Source organism: Pinus tabuliformis, chromosome J, assembly GCF_031772625.1.
Source record: "Pinus tabuliformis cultivar Carrire ecotype Pingquan chromosome J, CPIR1, whole genome shotgun sequence".
NCBI classification, from domain to species: domain Eukaryota; kingdom Viridiplantae; phylum Streptophyta; class Pinopsida; order Pinales; family Pinaceae; genus Pinus; species Pinus tabuliformis.
Genome location: NC_142295.1, coordinates 929,101,661 through 929,115,137, shown reverse-complemented (window position 1 = coordinate 929,115,137; position 13,477 = coordinate 929,101,661). Strand labels below are relative to the sequence as shown.

Below are 13,477 nucleotides of genomic sequence, written 5' to 3'. Positions count from 1 at the left end.
CCGCTGAAGCTGCCCACTGCTGCTGAAGCTGCCCACTGCCGCCGGATTTAGGGTTTCTTAAGTTTACCTTTGTTATAAGTTATTTATTAAATTTCAATAAAAAAATTTATTTGAAAATTAAATTTTTAACATAGTTTTTTTATGAAGAACCCAAAGAACCCAACCCGAAGAACCCGAAGAACCCAAAGAACCCAACCCGAAGAACCCAAGAACCCAAGCACCCGAAGAACCCAAGAACCCAAGCACCCGAAGAACCCAAGAACCCGTTAAAGGAAAAGAACCCAATTTTTTTTTTTGAAGAACCCGGTTCTTCTGGGTTCGTCTGGGAAGAACCCGTACCCGAATCTGGTACCTGGGTGCGGGAACCCGGGACGGGTTCGAGAACCCCACCCCCAGGTGCGGGTACCCGTGCAACACAGCTTTTGAACCCTTCTAACATAGTTTTATATTAATTCACATTAATATTTTATTTTCCCTAAGTTTAGACTTAGGGACTCCATTAAAAATATTAATTATTTTAATATCTCCCAAACTGTTTAGAATCTGCCCAAACCATTTCTGGGTATTGGAGATCTCATGTGCTTTAACCTCTCCACCAATTTTCGTGGCTAGAGCACATCCGATGCTAGCCCAAATCAACATACGTTTCTCCTATTTGTTAATTACTGAACTAAATTATTTATTGTTTCCTACAGTAAACCCTGAAACGAATACACTGCAGCCTTCGCCATTTAAATAAAATAAGAAAACAAGAAACTGAAAAGAAATAAATACAACACATCTACACAATTATTTTTGGACAAATATCCCCGAAAAAACCCAATGCGAGAAAACCAGTGTCGCAGCTCTGAGGGTTTTATTATTATGCAGTAGCAATTTCTGAATACAATCTCTGGATGCCTTCCCAGCAATCCAATTACAGAGAATATCACTGATCAAGAGATAAGTGAGGTTACCTCACACAATCACTGGAAATCCTGGCTGATCCAACCATTGAATGAACTACCCCTGGCTGCCTCTATGCAGTCACTACATCAACACAGCGTCACACCCTGTGGGGACTGTGTCACTCCTCTCGGCTGATCGATTTCCCTCTGAGGTTATGACTTTTGCTCTCCCAATCTTACACCCCGGCTTCCAACTACAGAAATCGATCTCCTCAGTAAATTTCTAGACTTCCTCAAGGTTCTATGTTGCCTCTGTGTCAGCCTACATCACCTTTGCATGGCCCTGCGTGGCTCTGCGTCAACCTCTCTGGCTTTGCGGTACCTTTGTTGGATCTCTCTCTCTCTTCTTTGCTGAGTATTCTCCGAACAAGAAAGATTTCCCTTCGAATACTATCCCTACCCCTCACCACAAAAGATCACTATCGAAAATCTCTCTAGCAGCTGCTCTGCTTCAGAAAATTGAACTTCTAATCTCCCCTCTATGTGTGTTCTCCAAGTGCCCCTCAATCCTCTTCTTATATCTTTCTGTTGGACAACCAACGGCGCAAATTAACTTCTAATCAATGGCTTAGATCATTTTGGCTTGATCCTCATCTTCTTCTAGAAGTTACACCCACAGTTTAAATTAATACCCATTAATTATTTTAATTTCCTAAGTTTAGACTTAGGTTACCATTAAAAATAATTAATTATTTTAATAAAACTGTTTCCGAGTGGAATTTCCCAAAACGATTTCTGGGTATTGGAGAATGCATGTGTCTAAGCCTCCCTGAAAATTTTGAGACTTAGAGAACATCCAATGCTACCAAAAATCAACACTCCCTCTTAGCGAGGAATGTGCTCTAGCAATGCACCCTATTGAAGCATCACTTTGTTCTGTAACATCTCCTTTTTCACTACTGATGTCTGACATCCTATCCACCAACTACTACACAAATTCTACATCTGTATTGCTGCTGACCCTGCCACTGTCAACACTGCATCTGTACTACAACTCCCTCTCAATTATCCACTCGTGTTGTTGTTGGCGTTGCCACTACCAATACTACATCTACACTGCAACCTTCTCCAATTGTTGTTGCTACTGCATCAACAATGGAAAAGCATCCCAAGTTAATGAACTGGTGTTCAGTATGATGCATCTCATTTTTGGAGTTCTGACTGTTGCTAGTCTTTATGCTGACCCTCTAAAGCCTCTACACTGCTGTTGACCTCTGCTCTGTGCCATCTGCACTTCTACCAACTCTTCTCTACACTACTTAGTCTCTAGCACTACTAGCCACCGCAACTCACTCCGGCACTCCTTTGCACCAACTGACACTGGTCCATCCTGCCACTGCTGATCTGGACTCCCGTAGCAAGGAATTGATCTGAGAGGGGCTCCTCAAGGATCTTGCCCATCTGCAGTCCTTTCAAACTACAACTGTAAATCACCCCACCTCCCTCTTGGAGATGCATGGGCTGTCATGGAAAACTCCTCCTCGATCTTTGCGGTTGCAACCTTCTGATCATGCTTCTCATCTTTGTCCCTTTTCCTGAGAGAACACTGTGTTGCGTAGTGACCAAATTCACCACACCTAAAGCATTTGATCTTCGAAACATCTTTTTTCTTCTTATGCTGCTCCTACTACCCCTTGGATGCAAGGGTTGCATTCTCTTCCTCCTCCTTGGGCTTTGACCCGCTGTTGTTGCTACCGTCAAGTTGAACAAGTCTCTCCTCAGCTCCTCTTGTTTAAGAGTTGCCCACATTTCATCCCAGTTTGACAAAGTCACCTTGCCCAGGATGCTCTGGACAAAGACTTGCCACTCCTCAGATACTGAATTTAGGGCCAGTCTTACCATATCAGAACCTTGAGGTGTTGACCCCACAGTTGCTGGCTCATCTCAGGTCTCCTAAAGCTTTGTGAGGAACGAATCAATGTGTTCCCCCTTCTGCATCTATGTGGATCTCATCTTCTGCTCCAAGTACATCTTCCACTGCTTGGAAGATCCCTAATATAGTGTCGACAAAGCATCCCACATCTCCTTGGCAGTGTTTCTGCCAACAATGTGACAGACTATATGATCTTTCACTCCGTCGAGGATCATACTTATGGTCTTCGCCATTTCTCCCTTGTACTTCTTGAGCAGATTTGGATCTGCAAGCTCAACTACGATGCTGTCGACGTAGACTTTGAGAAAATGCTCATCCAAAAGGCATGACATCCTTGCCTTCCAGATCACATAGTTGGATGCCCCATTCAACTTATCCTGCTCAGTCCACTAGCTGGCATCTCTGCCAAAAGAAATGTCAAATGACCTCCTCTCTCCTGTTGTTGCTCAACAAATGAAAATTTGAATTCCCTGGCTAGGAATTATCAGAGGAAGAAATTCACCCAAGTGTCTCTTCTCTTCCTTCTGACATCTTTCTGCCCAACAACTGCCTACAGAATACTGCGTCCCACCAGAAACCCCTTCTTTGTTGAAGCTTCTCCTGCGTTGCTCCCTCTATCACTGACAGATTTTGATCTGGAAATCCTACCTCTCTGTTGACTCACTTAGAGAGATATTTACCACGAAAATCTAGCCCTCCTGCCCTGAACTACGCAATCCATCTAGGGATTTGAATTGTTGCCTCTGCAAGAATTTTGAACTCCCTTCTTCCTTCAGTGTTGGGCTCTTCCAGCACTGTTCTCTTGTTTTACCTAGAACTCTGATACCATGTGAAAAATTGGATGCCCAAATTCCTATTGCAGCAACTAATTAGGTTTCTCCTATTTGTTAATTGCTGAACCAAATTATTTATTGTTTCCTACAGTAAAACTTTAATGAATACACTGCAGCCTTCACCATTTAAATAAAATACCGAAACAAGTATGAGGATGAGGATGCAATGGCGAGGGCAAAGTGCATAATCTTTGATGGGGTCAAGGATCATATCGTACCACATATTGCTGAAAAGAACACAGCGAAGGAGATGTGGGATACTTTGACGACCTTGTATCAGGGCACTTCCGTGCAGCGGAAGATGCTATTGGAGAATCAGCTGCAGTCATATCAGATAAAGAAGGGGGAGCAGATAGATCTATTCCTCCTCAGATTGTAGGAGATTCGTGACCAACTTACTTCCATAGGGTCTACACTAGATCCAGAGTTCATGGTGAGGACCACCTTGAATGCAGTATCCGAAGAGTGGGAGACATTTGTCCAAGGAAATTTGGGTAGAGCTATTCTTCTAGGATGGGAAGAGATGTGGGCAACTCTTCTCCAAGAAGAGATCAGACAGTTGACCAAGGCGGTGAGTAGTGGTGGCAAAGGAGGTCGAATCAAGAAAGAGGAGGAGGAAGTGGCTCTAGCATTTGCGGAACAACAAAGGAAGAGGAAGAAGGAGGATATCTCCAAGGTGAAGTGCTTCCATTGTGGGGAGCTAGGACATTATGCATCTCAGTGTCCTAGGAAGAAGAAGGGAGAGGCTTCTGACTCCAAGGCAGCTCTGACTAAGGTGGAAAAAGAAGTCGAGACCAATGACGACTGTGCCATGAGTGCTCACGCACCTCTAGAGAAGAGGTGGGGAGACATCGAGCTGTAGTCAGGAGGACTACATACTAGGGGCAGGATCCTTGAGGTGCCCAAACTCTTGGATCATATCCGGCTATGGGAGCCCTTAACGATAGTGGCAGGATGATAGAGGTCGGGTGGAGCAAAGTGTAGTGGAGTAGCAAGGTAGTGCTTAGGTGCAGGAATCTAAGGCAACACAATGGAAGTTGCAGCAGTTCAAGAGGCACAGAGGTGTATGTAGTAGCGCAGTGGCAGCAGAAGGAGCACAGGATAGCAGCAGAGGCAGCTTCAGTTCCATAAGGCTTCTAGACTGACTGGGATGTCAGTAATTGGGTAGATCAGTTACTTACTTCTCAGTAACTGAGTTGCAGTGCAGCAGTTAGCAGTGGCAATGCTAGGGGCAGCGTATTGAGAGGGAGATGCAATACAGATGTAGCAGTGGCTGTGGCAGTGTCATGGGTAGTAGTACAAGAAGCAGCAGTGCAAATGATGTGAGGTAGTAGGCCAAGCATCAGCACAAGTACTGGTGTGGAAGGATCAGTGTGATGTTCAGTGGTGGAGCATTACTAGAGCACATTCCTCGCTAAGAGGGAGTGTTGATTTGTGGTAGCATTGCATGTGCTCTAGCCATGAAAATTGGTGGAGAGGCTAAGGCACATAAAATCTCCAAGACCCAATAATGGTTTGGAGAGATATTAAAATAATTAATATTTTTAATGGGGTTCCTAAGTCTAAACTTAGGATAATTAAAATATTAATGGGTATTAATATAAAACTGGGTGAAAATGTTCTAAATGACATGGATCAAGCCAAATCTAATCTTAGTCATTGATTAGAGACTTAATCTTGGCCGTTGAAGACTCAACAGGAAAAGTATAAGAGGAGGTTTGAAGGTCAATTGGAGATACACCAAGACTGATCAGTCAATTCGATTTTCTGGAGCGGGACTTGTTGAGAAAATTCGAACAAGTGATCTGTTGTAGTGAGGTGAGTGCATAGCAAAGATGCAGGGATAGTGCCAGAGGATCAGCCTAGTGACCGAAGAGGCTGACAAGGAGGCAACTAGAGCTACGCAGAGGCAGTTGGGCACTGCGCAGAAGCTGAGGAGCCTACGTGGGTGACGCAGAGGGCCAGAGAGCTGACGCATAGGGTCTAAAGACTGACGCAAAGGCTTCAGGAGCTGAGTTGAAGCCAACAGGGCTGACACAAGGCCAAGAAGAAGCGCCGGAAGGATTTTTGTGGGGTAGACTAGAGCTGAGAGGCTGAATATTTGTCTTCGAGAAGAAGTATTACTGTCGTGTAACAATTTCTGTTGGGTGAGCCATTTCTCACACCCTAGTTGTACTCAAGAATCTGCATAATAATAAAACCCTCGGAACTGTTGCACGAGTTTTCCCACAATGGGTTTCTCCAGGGACGATTGTCCAAAAATAATGGTGTCCCTTGTGTGTTTGTCTCAGTATTTCAATTGCTGATCTGTATATGAGTTAAGGCTGCATGTGTGTTTGTTTCAGTGTTTATATTTATAAATAACTTGTTAATGGAATGAACAAGTAGGAGAAATTAAACCAAATAATGCAATAGGGATTTCTAACATGTCAGACTTAGAAATTTCAACACTAACAACTTGGTACAACATAGTTTCATCCAGAATTATTACAAGGCAATATGTTTAGTAAATCCAATAATTGTTCTGACATCCATGCACATGAACCCAAGGCAGGATTAAAACACTCAAAGCACACAAATTCGTTTGAAGCGAGTTTCTTCTGAAAGCAAATAAGATCTTGTAATTTCTTCCCGCTTTTGGATGTTAGCCGCTGAATATTGCAGATTGCACTTGCGAGGCCAGATATGTACAAACCTTAATGAGACAGGCTTGGCTTAAGAAACCAATGCCTAAACATTTTAATATATTGAGGAGATTATCATTCACAAATTTGAGATTTTAGTGGATAGCTAAATCTGAAACATAATCAAGCATAATTCCATAATTGTCAATTCCACAAGCAACTTAGTAAATGAAACGAAGCATATCACCACTTAAAATTCAGCCTAATGATAAAACCAATTCCTCATATAGAGATTATGTTTTGTTTCTTAACAAAGGCATCAACTAATGAAATGGTACAAGGTTGGTTCTTGGGTGTCAAAAGCATACCAATTTCAACATGTGCTTTACTTGGAATGCTATTAACTGCTCCTGGATGTATCTCCATAATACCTACCAGAAATACGAAAATAAACTCAGGCATCTGACACTGAAAAATATGTTAAACAACCATATTCATGACTTTTCAAATGGAAAATAAACAAAATATTTCTATAGAGAACAATTGGAATATTTTTAATGCTGGCAATTTAGTCATTAATAGAGGTATAAAAACGCGTCAGTTATTTGTCTCAGAAAATTAGAACAAGACCAAAAACAAAGGATTGATTGTTCCTTATAACAGATAGTATAACTACCGTGACCTCTGTACCAAACCCAATTCAAATAAAGAAAGTTGCAGTTTTATAACAACACCTAAATGATAAACAAGAAGATATTCATATACTATAAACTCACCAAAATATTTAAACCATTTAACCAAGAGAAAAAAACAGAGGATATAATTCTTTGTACGTGCCCTTAGGCAAAGAACAGATATATTCACTTTCATTAGATAATATTACCAATGAGGGAGGTGGGTGTATCTATACTACCCTCTCTAGGATTAAGGTGTTATCCCTAAGGAATAGACTAGGTTGGCCACCCAAAATAACATAAAATTAGTGGGCTTAGACTAGCAAGTGGCCACAAGTAAAGATTACCCATATATTCTCAACACATAATAAAAAATCCCTCTCGCTCTTACATGCTTTTCTACTGATAATGAATGAGTTGGTCTTCATAAGCTGATCATCTTTTATCATTCATGAGTTCATCTTTCCTTCAAAATATTTAGTGTAAAAAGTTAAAATGCCACACATTGTTGTTTGTGATAATAACTCTAGACAGCATTCACCTTGCTTACCTGTCATATGTGTAGTACCTATTACCCCTCTATTAGTGGGAGTACATTAGATTTTTTCAAGTAGATCACTCACCACCATTGTAAGACCAAGCTCACAAATCAAAGCCTTGTAAAAAATCATGTGAGGCCATGTATTAGGCATCCCAAACCTGGTGTCTTGTCTTTTGTAATATCCTGTTTTGATATTTCATGGAATCATTTGGGGAATTTTTTTCATAAAATTTTATGCCGTTAATTTTTATCAAGACGCCACAAAGATTACCAGCAAATAATATGAAATTCCCTTAATTGCAGCAAACAGAAATTAATCTTCTAACTTATGCAGTTTATTTGTCTTTGGAAATTATTACGGCAAATAATGATTAATTCACCACTGCAATCTTCACAAATAAAATTCAGGAACTAAGAAAATAATGCACACACAAAATTTTGGACACCAAGATTTTTGGACAATAGTCCCTGGAAAATCACCAATTGTTGATGTAGCTTGGGAGGTACTGCACAACCCTGGGTACTGGGTTTGTGTGAGTTGGCACCACAAAAGCACTTTGCGGGCAATGTACAAAAGCAGTGGATTTTGCACCCAAAGCTGTGGGCGGGAAACCAAGAGCCATCTTGATGATTCGACCATTGTTGCATGTGTGGCACCCCTAATGGAGCAAGGGGCAACTAAGGCAACTATGGAAGATGTGATCGAATGAGAGACGAAAAATTCTTTGTATGTATGCGCTAAATGACACTAAGATGAGGTTGGCTTGGCTTGATAGAGGTGTCTTTTGGTGGGTAGTTGTTGCACCTAGAACACAAATAAAGTGTTAAATTTGGCAACTATGGCCAAACTCCACCTTGGACAGCTCAAATGATGCAACTGATATTTTTATTGGATTCCTCCTTCCGAGAGGTGTAGGATTGATCTAAAGATCATCTCATTCTGACATGTACAAATGGAATTATGAATTTATTTCTATTATGGACAAATTGTCAAGGTCGGCCAGCAAACTAATGTAGGCTCACAAGCCCACAAGACATGTCTTTTCATCCTCAACATTGCATATAAATAGAAGGAGCCTCTTCCTCATTTGCTCACTCATCTTCACACACATCTCTCTCTCCTCATTTGGTTGGGTACGCATTTCTAGGTAGTCTCTCTCTCCACACGTGCAAAGAAGACTGTAATTTTCTATTTGGGCATTGACCGGATTGCAGGGGGGTTTGACCAGCATTGACTAGGCAGGTGTTGACTTGATTTGATTGCATTTTTCTTGAGGATATTTCTGTTTGGGCAGGTCGAATTTCTGGGCACAAAAATCGAGACAGTTGTTTGATTGACCATAGGTTTGACCTCTGCGTTGACCAATTTTGACTATCATTTTCGGGACTGTTTTGGGCAAATTCGGATGACTATTGGAGGCCGAGTTGACTAGGTTTGACCGAGATGATTTGAAGGAGAAATTCTGCCCTGTTGACTTTCTAGTTAGGGCTTCCTGTGACTGCAGTTTGACTAGATGGATTTGACTTTGATTGGGCAAGTGGATATTATATATTGTACTCTCTCTCTATGCTGAACTTTTGAACAATAATAAGAAGACTTGATCAAAGGGTTTCCCCACATTGGGGGGTTTGTCCCTAGCATGCGCCATATCTTGTGCCCTCTTGTCTTGGCTTGTCTTCTACTATTTTTATTTACGTTCTATCTGCATTTACAATCATGTTAATGTGATTGCTAATCTGGAAATTGATATTGGGCTAATAAGAAAATTGAAGTAAATTGCTCTTAAGCATAGAACATACCGTTGTTATCTAAAATTAACATGGAATCGAAGCTAAGGTGAAGACAAAGCCCAAGCAAAAGTGAAAAGAGCAATCACTGAGAAGAGCAATCACCAAGATTTGTTGGACAAGGACAAGAGTCAATGACCTCTGCATCTTACTTCAAGTATGATGACAAGCTCAATGATAAGTCTGATTATCATGCATGGAGGATGTCTCTTGATTTGACTTTGGAAGAGCGGGATGTTATGGACTATGTGCAAAGGAAGATTATTGAGCCTCCTTCAAATGCATCGGTTGTCATGAAGACAAAGTACAAGAAGAGTGAAGTCAAAGAAAAAAAGATTATCAAGGATTCTATTAGCAAGCATTTGGTTGCATACATCTCTGATTTGAACACATCTAAGGAAATGTATGACAGGTTGGTTGGCATGTTCAAATCTAGCAATGCAAACCAAGTTCTCTTTCTCAAGAACAAATTGAAGGACGTAAAGGGAAGAGGTGAAGATATTCAATCCTAATTCATGAGGATTACCAAGATCAAAAAATGATCTTCTTTCGATTGGAGAAGCTATCGTTGATAGGGAGCTCACTCTCATCGCCCTTAGAGGACTCCCTCGTGAATGGCATGTGTTCAACACTACTATTCTCAACAACGACAGGATTCCAGGTTTTGAAGAATTGCTAACTAGATGTTCTCAAGAAGAAACAAAGATGATGGAAATTGTTATGCTCTTAACCTGCAAAATGATACCCAAATACAGAATATGCAAAGAAAAGATACCCAGAACACAGAATAGCAATGATTTTATTATTCAGAGAGTAATGTTCACTTTCCTCTTCGAGGGGGCAACCTCCAATAGAGCAGAGCTCGATTACAAAATAAGACACGATGCTCCTCGCAGGGAGTCTCTATCCTTTATATATGACTCATACATGCAATACCACGGGCCAATACCGTGGGTTTTATTAATACCATCTATCTAATACTATGGCCCATTTGCAACTAACGAAATCCATAGAAACCTCCGTCCAAATTGATGCCGGAATGGGCAATGGTTGTAATGTGCCTGGTGTGTTGACGGTTTCCCCTTTGTGGCATTGACAGACATCGCATTCTGCGACGAAAGTAAGGATGTCCTTTTTCATGCCTGTCCAAAAAAATGATCTTCTGGTGCGAGCATACGTCTTCTGAAAGCCCGAATGTCCTGCAATGGGAGATGAGTGCAATTCTGCCAAAATGCGACTTTTGAGGGTGGATGTTGGTGATATTACGACTTTGTCCTTGTAGCGAAGAATATCATCCTGCCACGAGTAGCCCTTGGTGGAATTTGGATCTACCTGCAATTGAGAAATGAGTTGGGAGAGCCTGGGGTGTGAAAACCATTCCTTGCGAGCCTCTTCAATCCATTCTGGAATGGGGAGGGAAATTGCTAGCAGAGTACTTTCCTCCTCAAATTGGCAAGATAATGCATCTGCTACACTATTGTCTTTCCCTTTCTTGTAAATGATCTCATCATATCCCAGCATTTTGGCGAGCCATTTATTTTGTTGTGGGGAGGATAGGCGTTGCTCCAAAAAATATTTAAGACTGTGATGATCTGTGCGGATTTGGAAACGTCGCCCCAATAAGTAAGGTCGCCAAGTCTCGACTGCATGTAAGATGGCCATCATTTCCTTCTCGTAGGTAGATTGGCCCAGATTCCTCCCACTTAGTTGTTGGCTTGTGAAGGCCAACGGTCGCCCTTCCTGCATTAAGACCGCCCCAATACCTGTACCCGAAGCATCACATTCAATGACAAAAGATTTGGTGAAGTCAGGTAGTGCTAAGACTGGAGTGGAACACATGGCATTTTTTAGAGCTGTAAAGGCCTGTTGTGCTTCCTCATTCCAGAAGAATGAATTTTTCTTTAGGAGTTGGGTGAGGGGCTTCGCTATGCGACCATAGTTGCAGACAAATTTACGATAATAGCCTGTGAGACCCAAAAATCCTCTCAAGCTCTTCAAGGTCTTAGGTTGAGGCCATTCCTGCATTGCCTGGATCTTTTTGGGGTCCACCTTGACACCTTCACGCCCCACAATGTGGCCCAAATACTCTACTTCTGCCATGCCAAAAGAACACTTGGACATCTTGACAAATAATTTATGCTTGCGGAGTAGTTGCAAGAGTAGATCTACATGCTGAAGATGTGCGGCCCAAGTGCAACTATAGATGAGGATATCATCAAAGAAGACAAGGACAAATTTCCTGAGATAGGGTTTGAGAATGTGGTTCATAAGGCTCTGAAAAGTAGAGGGGGCATTACAAAGACCAAATGGCATGACCAGGAATTCATAATGGCCTTCATGAGTTCTGAAAGCAGTTTTGGGAATGTCGACTTCCTTCATGCGAATTTGGTGGTAGCCTGAGCGAAGATCCAGCTTAGTGAAGAATTGAGCCCCATTGAGTTCATCCAGCAAATCATCAACCATCGGGATGGGAAATTTATCTTTGACTGTCAACTTATTGAGGGCCCTGAAGTCGGGACACATCCGCCACTCCCCAACTTTCTTGAGCACCATGACCACTGGGGATGAATAAGGACTAATGCTGGGACGAATGACACCTGCTTCCAAAAGTTCCTTGATGATTTTTTCTATTTCATTCTTTTGGGTGAACGGATATCTGTATGGGCGCACATTTGGGGGTTGGGCCCCTGGAACTAAGGCAATGCTATGATCATGTTCCCCTCGCGAGGGTGGAAGCTCATGAGGCTTGTCAAAGACCGGCAGATGGTTATTTAAAATCTGTTGCATCTCAGGATGAATTGGCAGAGGCTTGGTTTCGACTGCCTGGATGGCATTAAATTGAGCTACAACTCCATGATTGCCGTTTTTTAACAATTTTTCCATCCTATGCGAGCTGATGATAGAGGGGGCTCCCGTCTGGAGTCCACGGAGGGTATGTGTGTAGTTGTTCTGCTTAAAACTCATATATAACTCCTGGAAATCCATTGTGATTGGCCCAAGAGTGCGGAGCCATTCAGCGCCGAGGACAATGTCGCAACCCCGCATGTGTATGGCAAACATGTGGGTTTTCAAATGATAATCCCCCATTTGAAGTTTGACATTTTCACAGCGGCCTTCACATTTCATTGTGCCTCCATCCGCAATTTGAACTTGGAAGTTAGAAACTGCTTGTACAAAACAATGCACTGCTTCTGCGACTTTTTTATGGATGAAATTATGTGTACTTCCACTATCAATCAAGACTACTACTAGGCGATGTTTAATAAAACCTCTGATTTTAAGAGTTTGAGGGGAAGAAATTCCTGCCAAAGCATGCAACGAAATAACTGGTTCGTCAGAGACATTGTCCTTTTGGTTGTCTTCTTCTAGCGGCTCATGTTCCTCCAGTGGTGGATCTTCCTCTGTTGAGCTGTAGTCAGTGGCATCAATTTGAAAAAAATTTGGCTCCTTGCATTTATGACCTGGGGAGTATTTGTCATCACAGTAGTAACATAGGCCTTGCTTTCTTCTTTCGGCCATTTCCGCAGGTGACACCTTTTGGACCTTAAGTGTTTGAGTCGTGTTGTGAGCCTGTGGGGCGCAACCTTTAGCGGAGAAATTTGGGCGACTGTATTGGGCTGCTAATGCACGTTCCACGTTACGAGCTACCTTGCAAGCCTCCGTCCATGTGGGAGGGTGGTGCAGTAGGACTTGGGCTTTGATAGCTTCTTTAAGACCGCTGATAAAACATTCCGTGTAGAACACATCTGAGAGACCCCAAGTGCGGAAGGCTAAGGCTTCAAAAGCTGTAATATATTCATCCATTGTACCAGTCTGTCGGAGCTTAGTAAGATGACCCAAAAAAGATGATTCCTGGTCAAAGCGGTCTTGAAGAGCTTTGGTGAATTTGGTCCAAGTCCTAAAAGGTCCAGTGCAACGTTGATGCCATTCCCACCATTGCCACCTTTCATTGTCCAAGTACATGCTCCCCAACATAAGCTTAGTCTCATCATCGAAGATGTGATTCAGTTTGAAATACTGCTCCATTTGTGCTATCCATGCCGACGGGTGAGAACCGTCAAATTTATGCATATCCAACTTGGGAGGTCGTTGACTGGGTTGTTGGTGGGTGTGCCAGACGTGAGGAGAGTGGCTAGACTCACCCTCATTGTGTCCATTGTCATTATACGCCTCCTCGTGGGCTTGCTCCTTGCCCTT

The 13,477-nt window shown here is 42.3% G+C and overlaps 1 protein-coding gene across 1 annotated transcript in view; it reads right to left on the bottom strand.

Annotated features, from left to right (window-relative positions):
* UAH (ureidoglycolate amidohydrolase) overlaps positions 1-13,477 on the bottom strand; it is a 316,347-nt gene that overhangs the window by 146,049 nt on the left and 156,821 nt on the right. Inside the window, exon 9 of the mRNA XM_089381136.1 lies at positions 6,646-6,708. Within this exon, the coding sequence (XP_089237262.1) occupies positions 6,646-6,708 (63 nt within the window). The remainder of the gene's footprint in view (positions 1-6,645; positions 6,709-13,477) is intronic.